This window comes from Gavia stellata, chromosome 14 (genome assembly GCF_030936135.1).
Source record: "Gavia stellata isolate bGavSte3 chromosome 14, bGavSte3.hap2, whole genome shotgun sequence".
In the NCBI taxonomy this organism is placed as follows: Eukaryota; Metazoa; Chordata; class Aves; order Gaviiformes; family Gaviidae; genus Gavia; species Gavia stellata.
In genome coordinates this window covers 9,874,559-9,897,709 of record NC_082607.1, presented here as the reverse complement: position 1 = coordinate 9,897,709, position 23,151 = coordinate 9,874,559, and the positions used below count along the sequence as shown (strand labels likewise).

Genomic DNA, 23,151 nt, shown 5'->3' with positions numbered 1-23,151 from the left:
GTAATTCTTTTACCCAGCAACATTTTTAACATCCGTGTTTTTCAAAATCCATCAATTGTAAATATGGTTTCCAGTAGTTCATATGGGAATGGTGGGGTTTTTTAAGGATATGTAACAAAATGCCATAGTAAAAGGACTCCAGCTGGGTATTTAGCTTGGCTATAGTGTCTGTAAAATGTTAAGCTTCTAATTTCTGTTAAAAAAATTATCATCAGATAGTAACAGGACCACATTTCAAAATGTTTGTTGTGCATGATTCTAAATATCTAAAATTGTCTTCTGAGAAAATAATGTTGTGATCCGTAAATTCACCCATTAGCTGTTGCAAGCAAAATACAGATGTGCCTATGTAACAAACAGACCACATTTCTGCTTGTATGTGCTTTTATGCCAGGCAGGCTCTAAATTTAGCTTAACAGAAAGAGGAAGAGAGACTAGTATGTTTAAATATGGTTACTACCTTATTGATTTTCGGCTTTCAACAAATAATATTTAAAGGCAGATACTTTTTATTTACTTAATCTTTCCAAATTTCTTCACTAAAAGGTGATAAAGCTGTTTAATAGTGGATACATGACCAGGTTTTTTGGGAGCTAGTTAAGCTCTAAACATCAGTACTAAAAGCACAGCTTGAATACAATCAGCGATGATGAGACGTGGACGTCCAAAAACTCTTGCACTATAGCTCTTTTAAATACTACAGCTAACCTAGTAGTTTTCCTAGAATTGCAGTGAAATTCTTGTTCACGTTTTTTGATGTCTTTAATGTCTGAAACAACATTGTTGGGTGAATTTTCAATTGTTATTCCATATTTTTGCTGGAATCCCAGTGAAATTCTTACTCATATCTTCAGATGTCTTTAATGGTCCAAGATGAATTTTTGTCTGAACTTCTCAATTTAGTGTTGGTATTGCAGTTGTTCTGTCATTTCAATTTAATATACTGGAAAGCTGTCTCAGTAATTCAGCAAAAAAAGTATTTAATACCAGTCCAATTAGAATATATACAGTCAGTACAGTTCAGAGTACATGCTTATATGCAGTTTTGATGAATAACAAAAATGATCATGCCCTAAGGATTTGCCTTCTGTTCTGCAGGTAAATAATTTGACTGGATTTTTAACAGAAAAATCTCACAAGGAAAATTTGTCCTTTTTAGATGGGTTGTAAAAAGACTGGTAACAAACCAGCTTGTTTTTTTCTTTACATTTTCATGAATCTAGAAATTATAGGGAGTGGTCATTAGGTATTTTACAGCTGTATCTGGACAACGGTGCCAAGAAGGTGTTCACATTTTCTCTTCCTATCATTTTCCTACATAATTGTCCCAGTTTAAAGAAGTCCTCCAAATTTTTTCTTAGTTCTGGTTGAAGTAGCTTAATTGACAGATATATCTGGGGAGCGTACTATATATGTGCCTGTTTTACATAGCTGGTACTCACATTGGGTACTTCCTATTTGCTACCTTTTTTGGAAGAATTTGTTGTACATTAACACTTTTGGTTTTCTTATTCTGCCTAAGGAATGGTGGGAGTTTTTTTGGTCTGTAAAAATTAGTAGACATATTTCAAATTACAACCTGGCATGCACTCTTTCTATATATCAATATAGCGACACGTACATATTTTTTATATGCACCTCTAATTACTTTTGCTGCCAAACTGCTGTATAACACGTCAAGTCTCCATAAGGGATACATTGGTAATTTTGCAATCACTCAATTGTTTGTGTAAGAGGAGAAGAAATAGGGTAAAGTATCTGTTAATGAGTATTAAGACCACTTGGCTACTCTCAGTATCAGGATTGTTTTGGATAATGGTATGTGTTAAGAGCCACATTGTTTGCAAATAGGACATATAAAACAACACAGGGTCTGCCAGCACTTTATGTACAAGAACATGCTTTTAGAGATTTATACTCGTAGATAAGCAAAGTGTAAACATTTACTCTCTTCTTTCACTTACTGCTTTTCTCTCTGCAGAGAGTTTAGAAAGTAGTATTTTAAGACAAATAACTTCAGAGTTACATTTCTTTCCCCAAAAAAATCTGGAACCCAGAATTTACTGCAGCCAAGGATATATTTCTACATACTACTCGATGTTCTAAATTTCTTCTGAAAACAGACATTTTCATGAGATAGGCCAAGAAATGGAAAATCATGGATGTGAGAATATCTGTAATAACGTGTTTATTTTGTTTCAGAAGTCTTTTGAACATATACCACACGGTATTTTCATATAGAATAAGAGTTTACATAAGCGTAACACCTTTTATCTCAAAGTAGATAAAATATGTATGTTTTCCCTTCTTGTAGAGACAGAGTCCCATGGACTACGCAGCAGGCTGCAGAATAACCCTACAATTTGACGTAACACAGCCCAAAAGGACTGGAGGAAAACATAAGTGGAAATCATGGCCTCAAAAGTATCATGCAAATTAAACCACATCTTGCTGAATTTGCCCACTTTAGGAGAGTGGCATGTGTCTAAGGTGTTTCATTCAATGTCCATTGAGCTGAGTTCTTCTAATTAAACAAGAGGTTCTTACTGGATTTAGGAATACTGTATACAGCTAATTATTATGCAATCACAGCCTGTAGTACTTAACCTTTAAATAATGTGCTTGTGTCAAGCAATGGTGAACCAATTATGATACACACAAAATATTTCAGCTATTCTGGATGTAATTTACTCTTTCATGTAAATTTAGCACCTGCTACTACATATTCATGACAGAAGTGCTTTTATCGTGCATGTTGTATATACGTGTGTTGTACAAGCCCAGTTTAACCTTCTGTGTGTGACGGCAGAACGGTGCATCCCGTTTGCCTCGGTTGTTAACTGATGTACCTGTGACACCAAGTAATACACAACGCTGCTCCAGAGCTTTCTGAGACCAGCGATCCTATATTGCGCTCTTTATTCTCATTTTCTTTTTCTTGAAGAATCAATAATTTTGAGAAGAAGCCAGTACAAAATCACATTTCAGTCGATCTGGATCAAAGAGAGTTTATTCCAGGCCAAAATAAAAGACTACAAAACCAGGAAAACTAAGTGTTGCAATAAACATGTTTTGCTTAGGGTTTTTTTTTCCATTCACAGAACAGGATGAGTGATCTGAAGTTAATACCAGTGTAAGATTAATGGGACTAAAACCTAGTCAAATGAGCTATTGCCTATGCTGCCTCTAAAGAAGATCACTGTAATAAATCTTCAAATACATAAGTACACCAAATGAAACTGTTAACACTAAATTATTCAGCAGCAAATAGAAGGTGTTGATTCAGAAATACTGAAGGAGCACAAATACCACACATCCAGCTCAGAGGATCCCAAAAACACGATTCATCAGGAAACCTGAGACACATAGAAATGCATAGAAATGTATAAATAGAAATAAGGTGTGAATCACTAGTGAGGAAATGTCTCAGCACGTCACCCTACTTTCCTAAAGAATATTCAGTAAGTTTGTGATCCGGTTTTTGCTCTGTTTTGTAGTTCCAATTTTCAAACCCAGACTTTTGCTTTTTGGGAATGTCTTTATTGTCGCTCTTCTCCAGCTAACTCAACTTAAATGGCTAGTACACTAATATATATGCCAAGCTCAGGCAGTTGTATTGGCTATGACATGATGTAAGGCAAGTCGGGTATATTGTTATTTACTTCACCGGCAGATAAAGAACAAACTGCTTTTTCTACTAATGTCTTCTACCGCTGAGGCTTCCTGTACGGGGCTTTTGCAAGCCTTGGCCGAGCAGCTGTAAAACCAGGTTCATTCCCTGCCTCCCTTGATGGGTAATAAGAGGCAAAGGAGTTATTCCCTTGCCAAATAAATGGACAAATTAAATAGACCTTGGTATTTAGGGAACTGTGAGCAGAAAAATTGCTGCATGGACTTCCAGTAGCAATTTATTGGAGAGGGATACAATTTTTTTCACAAGCATACTTAGTTCCACATCTACCCAAAAGTGCTCGTCAAAGGACGTAGTTTTTATTCCGTGTAATTTCTGATTTCCGGTGATGCTTGGGCAGCAGCTCGGCAAGAACTTGCAGAGCTCATGGCCGTTTTGAACACACGTATCACAAAACTCTAGACATCCCCCAAAGAACACTGAGGTCGAAAAGGGAGAGGCCCCGTGAGTCAGACCAAGTTTTTTCAGCTCACAATTTTGGATTTTTGTGCCTCAGATCCAGCTGTTTTCTAATTGAGCCCTTTTTTGAACTGACCCCAGACATCTTCTGAAGAGCCTATAATTATGTCAGCTGAGACCTAAAGTTTTGACAGAAGCTGCTGCAAAATCAGAAATTAAAAAGGAGGAATCTCACTGTCGGTGTGGGGCAAGTGAGGACTCTTCCACTCCCAAAAGGAACAATTCCCCACAGCCCCATTCTGCCAATTACTGCTGCCTCTTGTTGGACCTAGCAATCATGCAGCCACTCCATGCATCAGCATCATTTGTTAATCTGATTTAGGGAACATGTACAGAAAAAAGTTGTTAGTTGCTTTTTTTTTAATGCATCGCCAACCTCACTGCCTGGCCTCACGATCGCTAGCTTTGGTTGTGTGGGTCGAAACAGCAGCAACGCACGGCCAAGGGCAGATCACCGGCATGATCGTAAATCAGTTTACAGCAAGCATGAAGCCATACCCCAAGTACTTCTTTAACAGATCATTTTAAAGATACCTCAGGTGTGTCTATATGAGTTCCAGTCACTGCAGCGCAGACGTATTGTCTAACAAGAACATGAGCAAGCATGAGATTTGCAACAGAAAGATGCAGGACAGGACTCAATGAGATTGAGAAACGGGAAGTCTCGGGTAGGTGGCAGGGATCAAAGGCTTTGGTAGGAGTTCTGATTGCCGTGCACTGGGACAGGAATGTGATGACAAGCCGAGTGCTCGGGGAGGAGGGACAGAGCCAGGGAAAAACATTTCAGCTGCCTCCGACGACGGGCAGGCAGCCAAAAGCGTGCGAACCATTGGATGTCTGCTTGGCACTGGCTTTCCCAGGAGAAAGAGTGGACAAAAAAGAAAGAAGGGAGGGAAGAAAATATCAGCAAGGAAACCGAAAGCAAGAGAGAGGTCACTGTATCTCAGATCAGTTTTGCTCCACAGAGGTCATCACTAGCAGGCATAGTGCACGCCGGCTATAGGTAGTCACACAGTCTGATCACAGTAACACTGCTTAAACGTTCCACATGCTGGAACTTTAAGCCACAATTTTTATTTGATTATAGTTGCAGGCCCTTGGGCCCCTTTTAACAGCAGCTAGGAAATTTGCTAAATCCTCTTATTTTTCCAGGGATATAAAAACAAACGGGCAGAAAAGCAAAAAAACCCAACATTAACACAGGATATTCCCCGCCCTATCATAAAAAGATCCGCTTCCCTTTTTCTAAAACGAGTGTCTAAAAACCAGATCAACTCTTGCAAAACTCCTTGAAGAGCTGAATAAATACTGAACCGTTCTGTTGGTTTAGGAATAAGTATTTTCACTAATGAATTTTGGTTTGCCCTGAAACTTAGCCAAAGTTTCCTCTCTGCTGGATCTGCACTATTTTTAGAACACCTGTATTCGGGTGGCAACTAGGAGCAAGCTTGCTAGCTACCACAAAAATCTCGTTCAGAAGAAAAAGCCTTATCCCGAAATGTATCAAAATATCGCTTGTGTGGTTGGTATTCCCACTTTGGTGAAAATTTGGGAAAACTACTTGCCGCGTCACACCCATAAAAGTGAGAGCAAAATTGCAAGTGACCATAGCATGTGTGGAAGGGGCTGAAGCAGAGTGTGTTTGGGGAAGTTTGTAGAAAGAAGAATCTGTAGTAGAGGAGCGGAAAAAGAACAATATGCATTTTTAGTGCAGATGAGAACTATAGAAGTTACCTGAATCTGTAGGAGGGATTTTGAAAAGAGGAGTTCTGCCAGGGGGATTCAATAACTAGGTGTAACATCAAGAGAACTAGTCGGGGATGTGCTAACATAGTTGCTTTCCTGGTGAGAGGGTATGAATGTCTCGGGCACGTTTCAATAATAGTCGGAGCTGGGCGTAGGTCTGGTTGTAGAAGGACCATGACTTCGACTCCCGAAACAAGGTCCTTCAGAGGTTCTGGCCGTGCTGGGAGGGGAGCTGGCAGGGTGCTGCGGGAGGGCGCAGTGGGGCCCCGGGCTGCAGCCGCGGAAGCAGCGCGGTGCGCGGTGCCGGCTGCGGTCCCTGCAGCGGGTGTGCGGGAAAGCGCTCAGGGTCCTTGAGCAACCCTGAAGTGCTGGTTCTGCGGCAGGGCCACGGCGGGGCTTGGGGAGGGCCCGGGGGAGGCATAGAAGGCTCCGGGGGAAAGGGAAGTGTCTCCGCGGTGCGGGTGCGGGGGGCGGCGGTGGCCGGCAGAGAGCGGAAGGCCGGCAGTGGGTGACACACGGGGTGGCCCGACGGGGGACACGGGAGGGAGGGGGCCGGGGGCAGCGTGGGGCCAGGGGACGGCGTGGGAAGCGCCCCTGGCAGAGCGGAGACGCGGCCCAGCCCCGCGGCAGCGGGCAGCCCCGGGGCAGCGGTGGCGGGGCCCGGCGGGGGCTGCCAGCCCCGCGGCGGTGGCCGGGCTGCGGGGCGGCGGGGCGGGGCGGCGCGGGGGGCGGCGCTGCCCAGGTAGCGGGGCGGACCGCTGTCGCCGCCCGCCCCGGCCGCCGCTCCCCGCTTGGCTCGGGTTACCTGGGCGGACCGCGGCGTGGCTCTTCCCGTCTGGTCCGGCCCCCGCGACGGGAAGTTGGGAGCGAGGGGCCGCGCGCGGGCGGCGGAGCCATGGATGGCCCCGGAGCCGCGCTGCCGTGCCGGCTGCTCCTCGTCGTCTGCTGGGTGGTGGCGGCGGCGGCGGCAGGTAGGAGCGGGAAGGGGAGCGGGAGCGCCGGGCGCTGCCGGGCGCCCGCCCCGGCCGGCGGAGCTGGGGCCGCGGTGCCGCTCGCCGCCGGCCTGAGCCGGGGCTGGGGCACCCGCGGGGGAGCCGCTGCGGGGACCTCCCGGCGTGGGTCGGGAGCTGCGCTGCCTCCATCTGTCTAGGTGGAACGCTTCTATTTTGCGGTAGCAATCGCCCCAAGCGCGTCGTCTGTGTGCAAGAGCAGCGCCGGTGGGGCGCCCTGCCTCTTGCCGGGCGGAGGAGCGGGGATGCTTGAAAATCTGCTTGTCTCCGTAAGGCAGCGGTTGACAGCGTCGGCAGAAATCCTTTAGGCTCTCTCTTCGGTTCTCGGGACTGCCTCTGCCTTAAAAACCAAGCAGAAGCCCACCGCCCTTCTCTCCGTGCGGGTGTCTTCCGGCGGGTTCCTGGAAATAAGGCGAAGGCGGCGGCGGGCGCGGGTGCGCTGACGGCGGGGCGCGGGGCGCCCGCAGCTTCCCTCGCTGGGCGCTTTGTCCAGCGCGTTTGCCCTCACTTTCAGTTTCCCCGCTTTTGCAAACCCGAACGTTTAGTTGCAGGAACGATACGCGTGTGTGTGTGCGTCTGAGAGGGTTTCATAAGAAACGGGGTCGAAGCCTTCTTAGTTCTGTCTTCGCTAACGTCGTGCAAAAACACGGTTGCAAACATCAGAGAATTGTTATTTTTCAACCGGTTACAATTCGTTTTATAACTATGAAATCAACCGTATGAAAACACAGGAGGACAAAACACAAATACAAATACTTTACTACACTTCTACGATCTTTGATCGCAAAGTATTTGTTGATGTTTCCACATTACGGCTTTTAGAAATGAAATGTTTTCTATGCAGGATTGCCTTAGCTAATCTCTGCTGGTTACTGCCGCGCTTTGTTAGAAGCATCACTGTGGTTTTCTTCTTTAAGAGTGAAGTAATGTCTTGCCTATGTTTCCTAGGTGGTCTTTGAGTTCTGCTAAATCACTGCAGCGATGAGATTTTAGTAACAATATTAGACTGTATGCATATTTTATACGACAAAAGTATGAGACTGGCCAAGCCTATGAAGAAAAGCAAATCTTCAGCTGAATGCAACATTAAAGCATGAGCTTTGGAATTGTATGGGTTAAGCTAACACCTACTAGATTGCAACTTTTCATGCTAATACAATTAATTAATTTTATTCTAAAACTTGAATATTCCTACTTTTACTTCGTGCGGTTAGAAATCTGTAAGCTTCAGCAGAATTACATCGAATCAAATCTACTAAAAAGAAATGTGTAGAACTTCAGAATGGCAATCAGGGATGACACCAATTTTTTTTAATGGTTTGTGGCTTTTGTAGGTAATAAAAGGGCAAAGATGTTCCGGCTAGGTTCAGTTTTCTCAGAGGAGACTGTAGTTTTGTAAGAACAAAAATTTCTCTTCTCTGCTCCCGAGGTCAGCTGTAAAACTGAACAAACAACAAAAATCCCAGAAGTTTTAAGTATTAAAAAACACTAAGCATATTCAGACTAAAACAGTAAATCCTAGTAATTATTCTCATTTTCCGTGTGAGCATACATTACCACACATACATGTGGACACACAGATGGTAATAATTGCCTGTCCTCTAACTATGCAAAGGTCTGAGAATCTTGCAGGAATTTGATGAATTTTCTTCAAGCTTTGGCAGCTCTGGCTCTTGGGAAATGTGAGATAATGGTGTCATGGATGCTTTGAACAGAATTCTTGCTGAAATAAGCTGTTTTGCCTTTCCATCTGCCCTCTTCCTTGCACTAGCTGAAGGAAACGGGGCTGTACCATGACCTGGATGAGAAAATTGCTCTTGATGGAATTGTTCTGCCCCTTCCCTCTGCGCTCCCTCAAATGTTGGGGTGGGTTGAGCCTGGTTTCCCTGTGTATTGGGTTTGTGTAGCAAGGTTTTGGTAGCGGGGGGGCTACAGGGGTGGCTTGTGTGAGAAGCTGCTAGAAGCTTCCCCTATGCCCGATGGAGCTGATGCCAGCCGGCTCCAAGACGGACCTGCCGCTGGCCAAGGCCGAGCCCATCAGTGACCGTGGAAGCACCTCTGGGATAACAGATTTGAGAAGGGGGAAAAAAAAACAACTGCACAACAGCAGCCAGAGAAGAGAGGAGTAAGAATATGTGAGAGAAACCGCTCTGCAGACACCGAGGTCAGTGAAGAAGGAGGGGAGGAGGTGCTCCAGGCACCAGAGCAGAGATTCCCCTGCAGCCCCTGGAGAAGACCATGGCGAGGCAGGCTGTCCCCCCGCAACCACGGAGGTCCACGGTGGAGCAGATACCCACCTGCAGCCCATGGAGGACCCCACGCCGGAGCAGGGGGATGCCCGAAGGAGGCTGTGACCCCGTGGGAAGCCCACGCTGGAGCAGGCTCCTGGCAGGACCTGTGCCCCGTGGAGAGAGGAGCCCACGCTGGAGCAGTTTGCTGGCAGGACTTGTGACCCTGCGGGGGACCCACCCTGGAGCAGTCTGTTCCTGAAGGACTGCACCCCGTGGAAAGGACCCACGCTGGAGCAGTTCATGAAGAACAGCCCATGGGAAGGACCCACATTGGAGGTGTTCATGGAGAACTGTCTCCTGTGGGAGGGACCCCACGCTGGAGCAGGAGAAGAGTGTGAGGAGGAAGGAGCAGCAGAAACAATGTGTGATGAACTGACCTCAACCCCCATTCCCTGTCCCCCTGTACCACTCAGGGGGAGGAGGTAGAGGGGAAAAAAAAATATATCAGGACTGAAGTTGAGCCTGGGAAGAAGGGAGGGGTGGGGGGAAGGTGTTTCTAAGATTTGGTTTTCTTTCTCATTATCCTACTCTGATTTTGACTGGCAATAAATTAAACTAATTTCCCCAAGTCAAGTCTGTTTTGCCCATGACAGTAATTGCTGAGTGATCTCTTTGTCCTTATCTCGACCCACGAGCCTTTAATTATATTTTCTCTCCCCCATCCAGCTGAGGAGGGGAGTGATAGAGCAGCTTTGGTGGGCACCTGGGGTCCAGCCAGGGTGAACCCACCACACCTGGGACGAGCAAGTTTCCTGGGATGAGCAAGACCTGTAGCACTAGCTGATACCACTTTGAAGTGTTTGTGAAACTACTGCGTAACAAGGGTACTTTCTTTCCACAGACAAATAGGTGGTGATGATACCTGTAGATACCCTACAGTCTCATTTGGCCTCTTATTAAATATCTGCTAATAGTACACATTACAGTAGCCCTTTAAAAAAAAAAAAAAAAACACTTTCATTTTCTTAGGGAATTACCAGTTGGTAATTTTTTCTAGAATTGGAGTCTGACACATACTTGAATTTTTCCTGGCAGTTTTCTATTTTCTGCCATATTTCCCTTCTTTGTTTTCTAATACGACCTTCAAGCTGTGCGACTGGATATTGAGTTGTCTGTGACTCAGTGCGCAAGAGTAAGGAAGGGAACAAGGGCAGAAATGGATTTATCCCAGCAACTATCTGAGTCATGGCTCTTCCTCTGCTTCTATCTTGCTTTTGGGGAGGTGAAAAAATGTAGCACTGAAATGCGCCAGCAGTAAATTACTATTTGTCCCCACTGGTTTTGCTCACTGTGCCAGAGTGTAGCATTAAAAGTTTAATAGGTGAGTAATTGAAAAAGCATTGTGGTTTCTTCGTTGTTTTGTAACATTCTCGGTTTTGCTTGGATTGGGCTAAATTGTGGTTCTAACATACAGTGCCGCCTGCAAGATGTAATCACTTGTGTTTTTAAGGTTTTCTCTCTAAAACTGCATTGATGGATAATTTTGGGGTGGAATAAAGCGTTAATTGCTCCACAAAATGTATATGCTATTTTTACTAAAAATTCAGCTTGTGTCATGCAAACTCGCAGCAGAAAAGAACCGAAAAATGAGACTCATCTTCCCTCTATGAGCATAAGTTCCATTACCACAGCCACTACGTTGTTGAATGCCACAATTTCTTAAAAATTACTTTTCAACGATTTTTGTGTGTGTGTGTGCGTTTCTTGTAATTATTTAAATGATTAATGGACTGAGATAAAAGGAATAGTAGAAACAATTTTGTGGGCAGTAGCTTATCTGATAGCAAATAAGGGCTGACGAAGTTGAGAAATCTTTTCTGTTCTTTTCTGTTGGAGAGTTAAAAATCTGTCAATATTACTAATGGTAAAATGTGGACCAACAGGATCGTTACGGTGATAACTTCTTTCTTTTAGGAGCAAAAGTTCTTCCACCTCCATCCAACCTGGACTACTCATTTATCCAAATCTGCACCCTGAACTGGACATGGAACCCCCCAGAGAATGTGAGCAGTAGCTGTGATCTGGAGTATTCCAGCGACATCGTGATTGATAAGGTCCTTCAGGAGAAAACCGTAAGTGTATCGCCTCTTTAAACTCTGCTGTGCTCCGGTAAATGTCTTATTGTGATGAAATTGCACGTGTGTGTGTGTAAGCATATATACATATATAAATACATATAAATGGAGTTTTAATATAGCCTTTAAATCTTGTCATGGGATCCAAACCTCAAAAACTACTCATACCAGCATGTGGGATCTTAAGATCAGAAAAACCTGTCTGTCACTCTCTGATAATTGAGCTGCTACTGATAACACAGAAGTACCGTAATAATAACGTGAAAAGACTTGTTTCAGTCTTTGCTTATGCAGCTTTCTAGAATAAATAAAACATATACAGGGCAGTCTACATGCTTAAGACTTAAATGGCAATTTGCAAAGGCTGATCTCCTTCACTTTGAACTCAATTTAAGAAAGAGGTGGGCACATGGTTGTGTAGTTGTGATTTGGTATAGTTGTGATTTGACGGTACAGTGTCTTCTGAAGGTAATGCCAAGTATTCCCATGTTTGCCCTGTCCCAGCACCTGCACTTACAATTATCCACAGCGGTTGTGTTACAAAGACAACATGGAACACATTTGTTCCCTGGAACAGAAATTGTAAAACTTCTTTGTTTTGGGCTTTTGTTTTTATTTCTGCGTTAGATGATTTGCAGCCCAGATGTGATCCTTGGTGTGGATTAACAGCAGTTTGGTCAGGACTGAGAGCAGCATTGCCATGGTACTGAAGGGGCTGTAGGAGAAATAGTTTTGAAATTTATTGCCAGTGAGATAATATCAGTCCGTAATTCCAAACCGTCAGAATTTGAAAGCCTTGAATACGCACCGACTGTGGGGTCGGCAGCACTGCTATTTTGGTTATGGTTAAAATCAATACAATGCCTCTTGAAACAGTCCTTTGTTGCTGAGCCCTATTACCGTTTTATGGCCTGATGATTACAGTGGCCTCTTCATGGTGACTGCTGTGCTTTTCTGACAGCTCCAGGATATCCTGGACTTGAAGTAAGGCTGTGGTTTTGCGAACAGCTGAGCTGATTTAATGGCTTAACACTGCTAAAAGGGTCATATTTCATTTTTGACACCCCTTTCTCTAATGATCTTCATCAGACCTTTAGATGAGCTGGTTGAACTTGCTAACTCAGCAGAAACCTGTTTACCTCTTCTGATGGGTTGATTAACAGCTTAACAAGTTGAAAGTCTGCTTGGTTAAGGAGCTGAATGAGTTTGTGGAAGGGTCTAACAGATGTTAAGGTCAGCAGCAGTGAAAGAGCTGTGGGACAGCGGTTTCACATGACAGGATGAACCAGACGGTGTATCATGGTGCTGCATCTTTTTACGTTACAGCTGGCAGAACCTAGTCTGTTCATTGCTGTTTGATTTCCTTGCCTTCTCATTAGTGCCAATATTTATTATTTTTTTAATACACAAGTGGTTACACTATTCTTCGGTCATAACAAAGATATTTTTTTGTATCCTGTTTCCAGGTAAGTAAAAGGCATTCCCTTAGCCCAATAAAAGATGATTAAGAAAGTGGATGATAAAAGGGTAAGCCTTTTGCTTACACAAACACATACTCTCTTCTGAAAGTGGAAGCTCATGGGCTGCTTGGGCCTGATGTCACTCTATTTATAGCCATTTGTAGATTTGTTTTGATTTTTTTTAATCCATGCAAGTCTTCTCATTGCCTTTTGGTTACATCTTCAAATGTGCTTTCTTCTGTTCATCATGTGCACACACAGAGAAAGATGAAGATTAGATCTGTAAGCTCCCGTAGTATAAACATGCTTATTTTGCATTATCCATGAAGACTTAACTCTGGGATCATTTTCCCCCATATTATACTTGTTCCTTGATCTCTGTGTGGCCTTTGCTTACGTCTACAGGTCACTGGAGTAGAAGTAGTTTTCCTTTGGTGAGCTCTGAGCGCGCCTGATGAGGAAAAAGAAAAGCTAAGTGATGCTGAGGCTTCACATGTTGTCAGACACTCATTTCATCTGGCTTTGAGTTACAGTCGTTCTGAGGGGCTGTGTTGTATTCTTACAGTAGTAGTAATTCCCATGTGTCTGATAATGGAATGCCAAATGTTCTGGTTTTCTTTCCCCCCATCTAAACCCAGGAATGGAGTAAGAGTCGCTTCCGTGTGACAGATACGTTCTTGAATGAGGAAATGCGTTTCAAAGTGAGAAGTGAATGCAAGTACGATAACACCACCAAGCCCAGTCGATGGGTGGAGACCTCTCTTCTGCCAAAAGGTAACACGTGCAGCGGCTCGACCTGAGATGGACCAGCCTCTCTCGGCCTGAGGAGGCACGGCCTTGTTTTCTGTCCTATTTTGCCAAAATATCATAGAAATATATCATAGAGAAATAGGGAGACACCAGACACAAGGGCTAGTTCAATTGATAGAGCTTAAACAGAACTGTTCTACTACACTTAAACACAGCCGGAGCCTTGTCATGCTTAAAACCTTATGGGCAAGCCTGTAAAATTTAAATGCTCTTCCAAGGCAACAGTGTGATTCCTGTCATTCCTCTTGTCCCTGCTATGCTGTGGTTGTGGGATGAGAGATAACTTAAGTTGTATTAAGCCTGCTGACTTCATGACTAATAGCTAAGTCAGTTTATTTTGTATGATTTTTCCATACAAGCAAAAGCCCCTAAAATAACCCTACACTTGTAAATGGTAGAGGGATGAATCTAGCAAATTTAACAACTTGTTGAATAAATAAGTGACTTAATTAAATAATTATAGTAGGGTTCTCTCTTTTTTGAAAGGGATGACTGAGGTCTACAAAGCTGTGCGTAGCAAAATGAATAAAGGAAAAAGTATTTTTTGTTTCTTGACATCCAGAAATAAGGGGTCCATAGCAAAATCATTAGGAAGCAGACTTCAGGGAATAGCGTATTCTGCTGGATGCTGGAAGTTAGGAGGTAGAGCAAGGAAATAGAGCCTCTTGCTTTGAGTAGTGAAAATCTAACCCAGGAGCGCGACTCGATGTGGATGAAAACCACATATGGACGGGAGAATCTGAGACCTTATCAGGCTTGTCTGTGTGTCTGTGAAATGGGTGTTCTGGAAACTCAGGGAAGCAGATCATTAGGACAGCATGTAGTAAACAGGTTGGGGCTTTTAAAAGTCTGCTTGCGGATAAAATATTTTTAAATACTTCTTGGAATAGGAAAACTAGTTTCATTTTTTATACTCTTAGACAGTTCCTACTTCAGGGAGAATGCAAGCTCGGAAGTAGAAGGTAGTTCGGGGTTTGCTCTCAATAAAATCTGGACTGTTGATAAAATTAACGTGCATTTTATTTTTAGTTCTTGGAGATGTTGCTACTTGTTACAAAGAAAAAATATCTAATATGCTTTAATATGATAATACAATATAAAGAACTTGTACCATATAAAAATGCAAGATTGTATATAAAAGACTTTATTCCATAATTGCTCTGCCTTGGAGATACATTGACATCTCTATTCACAACTGCTATGTACTTATTTGTATTTATGTTCTGTAATTTGGGTTTTCAATATGTTGAAGAAGTTGAATGTCTAGGCGTATATGGGTCTCAATTAAAAATTCAACTTACCCCGTGTTGCTTTTGTCCATATTCAGAATACCGAGAAACTCATATTGTATCTGGAGAAGATAACCATCATTGAATGCTGACTATTTTTAATGTTGATGGCTGTAATAACTATATCAAAGCTAAGTGCTATCCCTATAATTGCCAGTTACTTAACTCCTCTCTAAAGTATAGAACAAAAAATTCTGAAGTATAGAACAAAGTATTTTCCTGACTCAACACCTTGTCCTTAGCATCAGGTAACTCTAAGTAATAATTCAGACATGGTGGAAACTGAGATTCCCTGTTAGATTAGCTTGCATTTAGAAGTTACGCTGCTGGGATTTCAGCTATTGCAAGCAGCAAACAACTGGAATTCATCATTTGCTGTGCTGAGACAGGCAGCGCAGCCTGAGAGGTAACCCATCTTTGCCTTCCAGATAGTTTCGGTTATGTAAAAAGGGACGTTTTACTTCTGCAAATCGGGGAGAAAACTTTTCTGGCAAAACAAATCTTAAGGGACCTTTCCAACTTGCCTTGCAGGTATTCCAGGTACTGCTGCTGTTGACTTGAGCTGTGTTTGGCACAATTTGGAGTACATGGTTTGTACATGGCGTCCGGGGGAGAATGCAAGCAGTGATACCAGTTATACGTTGTTCTACTGGTTCGTATGAACTTTTTATTCCCCACTCTAAAGTGCTTTAGCACTCATCTTTAGATTTTACATTACATGTTTTACTTGTCTGCTTCCTGTTGCTTTGAAAAATCCCAGGGCGTTGCGTACAAGTTAGTGTTGGGTCCTGTCCAACAGAAGACTTCACCGCTGAAGGGTCAAGCGGTTGCTGTTGCTGAGTCTTTTGGGGAGGTTGATGCAACTATTATGTGAAGCACTGGCTGCTTCTGTAGCCCATTTTAAAATAACTGCTATTGCTGTCTAATTTTTTCTAATTGTGGATTCAAAGAGGGAACGATTAAGAACTGAGCTAGACCAATATATTAATTGCTTTCTTTGCAGCCCCACAAACATGGGCCATTTAAGTCTGAATCACCCACTAATGTATGTGTCAGCTCTTAAATCATTGGAAAATGGTATGAAAGCATTAATAACACTTAGCAGTAGTTTTGGTTGTATCTTCGATGTCATAAATAACCGATTCACCTTGAAAGTTATGGAGAACAGCTTTTTATCATCATCCCCGCTTGCCAGCTGACTGCCATAAATAGACTCCTGTTCCAAAGGAACAGAGTTGTGGTGTGAGCAAAAACTTGGCATCAAGAGCTGTGCATGCTAATCTATGCATACTTCTGCAAGTTGATGGGGCTTGTGAAATGCCAGATTGCATTGGCTTCCGTTGAAATATTGAAGCTTTCTTTCTGAAAGCCCCTTGTAGTTTTAAATCAGCTTTCTGTCTTATCTGAACTAACGAACTAAATTTTTTCCTCTTCCTCTCCAGTGGCAGTCTCGCAGGCTAGGTGTTCGATTTAATGCATTTGGACAGCAAACAGCAGAAAACTTGCTGCTTTAGTTGAAGGCAGGAAGGACTGTTCTCTCTCTAAACCGCTACTCAAAGGAATTTTTTCCTTATTACAAGAACAATACCAATGAGACGGTGAAGATCTGAATTTCTGGGTATATGGATACTTACTGGAATAATGCTTTAGATTAGAGTTATATATTGTCAACTTACCCCTTAATTTTAATGAAAGATGTAGCTGCAGTGACAGCAATGTGTTTTAATTCATGCTGCTTAGAAAGAAAACCACTTTTTTGATTTTAAAGCTGAAAACTAAGGAAACTTGATTTTTGGACTGAAAGATACATTTTCCATAATGCAGGTGAGGTGGGATTTTTTTTTTGTTCTGTTTTTCAGAAATGAATGAACAATTACCTGATGGTAAAAATGGAACAATAGTTCCATTTTATATTCTTGTTCTTTGATATTTTCCTCTAAAACCCTATCTTTTCATCCAAAGTGAACCTGAATATAACATTAGCTTAGAACAAATGAATCCAGTCAGTGCACAGTAATACTTACTGAAATGGAGGCTTAGGAGAGCAGGCTGATGCATCAGCAAGGTGCTTGTCTGCTCTGGGGTGGGGAGGTGAGAAGGGTGGATAAAAAAGGGCTCTGTCCTGAAAACAGGACAGACAGTTTTGGCTTCCCCAGCCTCTGTATTCTGAGATGTGAAGTAGGGGGACGTCACTCCTATTGTGCTCCTAAATGAAGCTCTGATTGATTCTATAGCACTTTTAATAAATAAATTAAAAAATCTGTTTTCTTGGGTGGAAAAGCTACTGGCATCTTTTCATTGGGACTTGGGGAACAAAGAGAAGCAAGGAAGAAGGTTGTCATAGCGTCTCTGTTATTGGAAGTGAATACTGACATTTTGAAAAACAAATGCAGGCAATAGGCAAAACTCAACCGCCTCAAACAAGAGCTGTGATACCTGAGGCATTGCTGAAGGAGACTGATCAGCTCATTCTATCACAGAAGTGAAATTCTGTTGACAGGAAGTGATCCAAATTAGTTTGTTTTCTCAGTATTTTTTTTTTCTTGAAATCGTTTTCCCATGTGGAAAATGTGAACCAAAGCCGAAAGCAGCTGTTACATTTGGTGCTTGGCTATAAAGCAAACCTGCCTCTCTTCCTGCTACTTGACACTCTTTACAAAAATAATGTTCTTTCTAAAGCTTGAGACAAATAAGAAGCTTCTTACTTTGCTTAGCTTTGCTTTTATATATGCTATAGCACAGCTTTAATGCAAGATCAGTCTTTAGAATTTGTAACAGGTTTAAAAACATGCTTGCCCCTTACTGTCCTATTCTTTTGAAGTTTAAAATAAAAATTTATTCCTATAGGTTTGATGGTTTGAAAACCCATAAGAAATGCAACAACTATTCTATGCACCAAGGAATCTTTGGATGCATTTTCAATTTTAGCTTCCCGAAAGTCACCAATACTTACCCAGCTATAAGTATTTTGATTAGAGATGATTCTGAAGAAATTAGGCCTGTGTGTGCAAGTAAAAATCCTACCACCCTTGGTAAGTTTAAAACCACATTATAAAAAATAATAAAAAAAAAGTTTGCTAGTATATTGTTGTGTTTGAGAAGCTTGCACCTCATAAGCTGTGGATGAGACAACATGATTAGATGCTCCCTTCTTCTATTGATCTTTGATTTGGGAATGATACAGGCAGGGTTTGGTTTTTGGAGGGTGGGTGTTCGGGAGGGTGGGAGGGTCATTTTCCACTCATTTTTACTCTTATTCTTTAGCTGTTTTTATACTCTCTTGACTTTTTGGTGCTAACTTTTTCCTCTTTCTGTTCCCAAACTGGTGTAAGTGTAATGTTATGTAATACGGGACTTGAACAATTTTTGTAAGCAGCGAAATACACTCTTTAACTAATTCTTCCATTTTGCATTTCAGTAAAACCTGCTACACCAACACGAGTTACACTGTCAAAGATTAATGATAAAATATATGTAGAATGGAGTAAATCAGACACCTTTCCAGAAAAGTGTTTATTTTATGAAGTTGAATATCACAACGGTGATTTGGACTCGGCTCAGATAATTAAAGTAATTTTTCATTACTTACAGTTAACTGATTTTTTTTCCCCCTATGTATCTTTTATAATCCCTGTTGATATTCACAGTAACTCAAATATTTGCTGTTTAAAAATGAAAAATTATATATGCTGCATGTGAATGGGTCTGGTGCACTAGCTGGAAGTGTTGTGTGGACATAAGATTTTTCTCCCATACAGTAGGTTTCTGGTAGTAATATCTATACAACGCAATCCATACGAGTCTTCTGACTCATTGCCATCATTTGTTATGGCAAAGCAGTAATGTATAAGAATAGTCCAATAAAGAAATATACACTAAACTAAGCAACACTTATCAGGGAATACACTGCGGTGCATGTACCTGTTTGCTTCTCAGTGATACGGGACTTTGCTCTGCTGGTGTTGGGTTTTCCTGTTGTTGGTCTGTGCTCGGTCAGATGACTGCCTTGTTCTTGAATGACGTGGCTTCATTACCATAAAGCAAAATTAATTGTCTGTGCACACAAGAACAAAGAATGCTACAGAGAAAAGCAAGTGGATAAAAAGGCTGAGGATGGGGGGGGGGGGCGGGGAGAAAAAGGTGTGCGCGCTTAGATACACTGATTTTAATGTACGTATAAAAAGGATTGACTTCAGTGTCTGGATGTACTCATGCCTGTATCTGCATACTGTACTGTTTGATCAGACTGGTAAACAGCATGATAAATTTAAAAGTAAGGTGGCAGTCTTCTCCTGTGGAGCACATTTAGTTATTTGTCCTACCTTAAATTTAGCAAACTCGAATATCAACATTCCTCAGGAAACTGGCATTTTGGATCAAAAATAAGTGAAGTTTGATCCCAGCTAGTGTGTTTGTGTATCTCTGTAGAGGCACTACAGAAGACTTTTGCGTGGTCAAAGTTGGATCAGTATTGCTGTCCTGACAGAGAGGGGAAGGCAGCGTAAATCACAGAAGTTTCTCAAAAAAAAAAAAAAGGCACTGTTCCAGACACTGAGTCTTGGTTTAATCATTGATACCAAATGCTTTATGATAGATGTAGCAACGACTAAGTTTAAATCTTAGCTTTGGAAACTCTGTTTAGGCAGTTCGCGCTGGTTAAATCCTACTACGTCCTTTTTTTATGAAGTTCAGTATTCGCAAAAAGATCTTCCATCAAAACATTCAGAATACATTAACTGCACAATGAAAATGGGCTTGTAAATGACTGAGAATACATTGGTAACTGAACAAGGCAAATTAACTTTTCACCTTAGGTTGAAAGTAATTTTACGTCAATCCCTAGCGTTGATCCTAACAGCAAGTACATCTTCAAAGTGAGAGCAAAACCAAAGCCCGAGTGTTACAGCAGCGAGCTCTATAGTGACTGGAGTGAAGAAAAGAGTATTGGTGAGAACTATTGCTCCTGCCATTTTGTTGCACTTTATTCTTCACCTGTAAGGTGTCTAATACCTTTTGTCTGTTAAATAAATGGGAGTTGAAGATCATCGTCCTATGTACCTATTTAATTTTAGGTGAAAAGAGGGCAACGGAGTTCTAGGCCTTCAGCAGTGCCATCAGTTGCTGCCTGTATTGCTAGGCATGTTGATGGGGTTGCCATCCGTGTAGCTGTGCAATAACCCCTTTCCAGTGCTGCGAGTTCTTCAGCCCTCAGTCTCGCTGGTGTTCATTTTCTTGCCAAATGCATCTACGTTATATCATACTTTGAAAAATGAATCCTTAACTACAAAAGTGCTTGTATATTTGAAAAACATTCAGTCTGTGAATTAATTAGAGAATTAATTAATTTGTTGTCATTATTCCTAAAAAGCCTCCCAAAACGTCCCTAAGTTTCTATAATTTTTGTTTTCCAGGCGAGAAGACAGACTCTACGTTCTATTTTGTTTTAATAATCACCATTCCATTAATAGTAACAGTATCTACAATAATTCTACTAGTTTACCTAAAAAGGTAAATAACGATCTCCCTTTATTTACAATCCACTAACACTGATTGGTCTTTGACTTGGGTTACAATTCATCTCTCTTCCAGGTAACTGTCGATGATGTGGCATGTTTCAGTAGCAGCTGTTTTATCCGTAACATGCATTGCATAACAAAAACGGCAGCACCACTGTGCCTCAGTCATTAGAATTAGGTTTATAGACCGTATACAGGCTCTGGTCGCACTTGGGTAACGTTGCTTGTGTAAGCTTACAGTTAGATTCTTGTCGCACAGCTATTGCATCCCCTCTCTTTAAGCAATGAAGTCCAAATTCAAAATTAAGCTTATATAATCTATTTTACCAGATTTTAAAAAAACTCTACTTTTGCTGCCGTCTTTGTCAACAGTGAAAGTTATTTAGAATACATCTGTGTGAATATTCCCATTGCGTTTTGGTTTGGGGAGTAAAAATTGAGAATTGGGCTACAGTTGCAGAGAATGAAAGCTGGCCAGTGATGTCAAAGCTGACGCCACAAATTTTCTTGACCGCACCCAAGTGTGACATTGAAATGGTGATTTTTAAATTAAAACATCATTCATCTAAAGCTTTTCTTTTTCATTTTCTGAAGGCTGAAGATACTAATTCTTCCACCAATTCCGGACCCTAGAGAAATTCTTAAGCGCATGTTTGGAGAGCAGAATGAGGATTCCCAGGTTAGTAAGAAGCTGTTGGGCCAACTATTCTATTGAACTGGAATCTGCAGGCTCCCATTTTCTTTTTCCTGATACCTATGTCTATCTTAAAACCAACGGTATATAAGTAAGTAGATTGCATGAAGATTAAGTATTTACAATAGTAAGAGCTGTTCAGAAACAATTACCCAAAGCTGAGAGGGATTTTTTTTAACTCAAATTGCATATACTTTTCTAGATACATTAGTAGAATTGCATTATTCTGTTATTTCACAGACTGATAGTCCCTTAAATGTGTTTTGGGTTGGTTTGCGGGTTAGTTTTTTTGGGTGGGCGTTTTCTGGTTGTTGGGTTTTTTTGGGGTGGGTTTTTTTGGTTTAGTTTGGTTTTTTTGTTGTTTTGGTGTTTTGTGGGGGTTTTTTTGCAACTCCATTAAACTACTTCTGAACATTCAGGTTTTTCTCGCTAGTTGCTCATATTTATGATGCTGAATAAAGCTATTCATATTTGACTTCTAGAAACTTATATTTTTAGCACTTTCACATTTACCACAGTCAGTTAGCTATGAAGTAAATCAAGACACTTAGCTTCTCATTGGCAAAAGAACAAAACTAACTATAGCTGCCTCGAGCTTTGTTGATGAAAGACTTGCTATGAGCCCTTATTTCAGGAAAAAGAAACAATACTGATTATGGAAACTCTTATTTCTAAACAAGTCTAACTCAGCAGCCCTTTATAAAAATCCTAAGGGAACTACATTGACAAGCCCTAATTCAAACCTGGACATGAGGCAATGTATGTTGTTCTCTGAACACAGTCCTTGCATGGAAGGGACCTTCTGACTCACAGTGGCATCTCAAAATTGAAGCCACCTGTAAAATGTTTGCAGAGGATAATGACTATCTGGGTGTCTGGTGCTGCATGTGCATTGGATGTTCTCAGTTGAACAGGAGTTGCAGGAATCGCTGCCTTTTTGAAAATAAGTCTCCTTTTGTGGCCTCCCAATTGCAAATGGAGTCAGAGTCCAAAATCCAGTATTCCTTTTTTCCACGGGGGTATTTTGGGTTTACCTAATAATAAACCAGAGCTATGTGGAAAGCATGGATCTGGCCTTCTAGTTTACTACCTTTTGGATAAATATTTCAGCATTTATTGGTCATGATGGGACTCTTGGCTGTAAGTATCATAAGTAGGGTAGCTGTTACATTTTGTCATGCTTTGACAAGTGCTTTGTTGCTGCCCCAAGTAACACTATGTTCTTGCCTCTGAGTATTATCTTGATCTTCTCTATGTGCTCAGGGTCTCAGTGAAAACTTTACTAACCGTGGGTATCCTCACTTCTCCATCCATCTGCTTGAGCTTCACCCATTAGCTGTAGTTGGGAGCACTCTTAAGATGGGGGCCAACCTTCAGCTCTTCCTTGTCTCCAGAGAGGACAACTCTTCCGTCAACCAGGCCTAAGCCATGTCGCTGATAAGCACAATTTGTTGCCCAGCTACCTTGCCTTTTTCACCATAATACAGGCTATACATTGTGAAATGGGTCTGTCTTATTGGGCTGAAAAAACAATGCTTGCCATGACGAAGCACTGTTAAAAATTATGTTCTTCTCTTTCAGAGCTGTGCAAAGGATGATTCCATGAATGCTTATGACAGGTTAATTAAGGAAGAAGAAATTCATTCTTTAATTTTAACAGAAACTGCAGAGTGTGCCAATTCTGAAAAAGAAAACCGATAAACTCTGCTTTCCCAGTGAAAGATGAGGAAACTTTCATTCCTGCTCCTGTACCTCAGGTGGCAATGTAGATGTGAAGAGGCCAGCAAGACATTCACCAACTTTGACCTTACTGAGTCCTTCCTGAGCCTTATATTTCTGATGCTCAGAAAATACATCACTAACAGTGGCCATTCCTCCATCTCTGCTAGAAATACTCATCTTGGATCATTCGAGATGAGCCTGTACATAACTTTTATCTGACTGCATAGCAGCATCTCTTGTTCTGGCTCCAGCCAACTCTGCCCTATTACTTGTCATTTGCACTTGTGTTTGTGCCTCACATTAGACTGTAAATGAGTTTTTTGGAGCAAGCATTGTGACTTCTCTGAAGTATTTGCCTCGATTTTGCAGCGGGTGAGATGAGGCTCGT

General features: G+C 41.8%; 1 protein-coding gene across 1 annotated transcript; it reads left to right on the top strand.

Annotated features, from left to right (window-relative positions):
* Positions 1-4,754: 4,754 nt before the first annotated feature.
* Positions 4,755-22,762, top strand: IL13RA1 (interleukin 13 receptor subunit alpha 1). Its single transcript, XM_059824566.1, is given in 12 exon segments — positions 4,755-4,818; positions 6,639-6,757; positions 6,759-6,867; positions 11,112-11,269; positions 13,371-13,506; positions 15,363-15,483; positions 17,679-17,863; positions 18,250-18,401; positions 19,646-19,778; positions 20,243-20,339; positions 20,942-21,026; positions 22,623-22,762. Coding segments are annotated over 12 exon segments (1,479 nt in total). The 3' UTR covers positions 22,743-22,762.
* Positions 22,763-23,151: the final 389 nt, after the last annotated feature.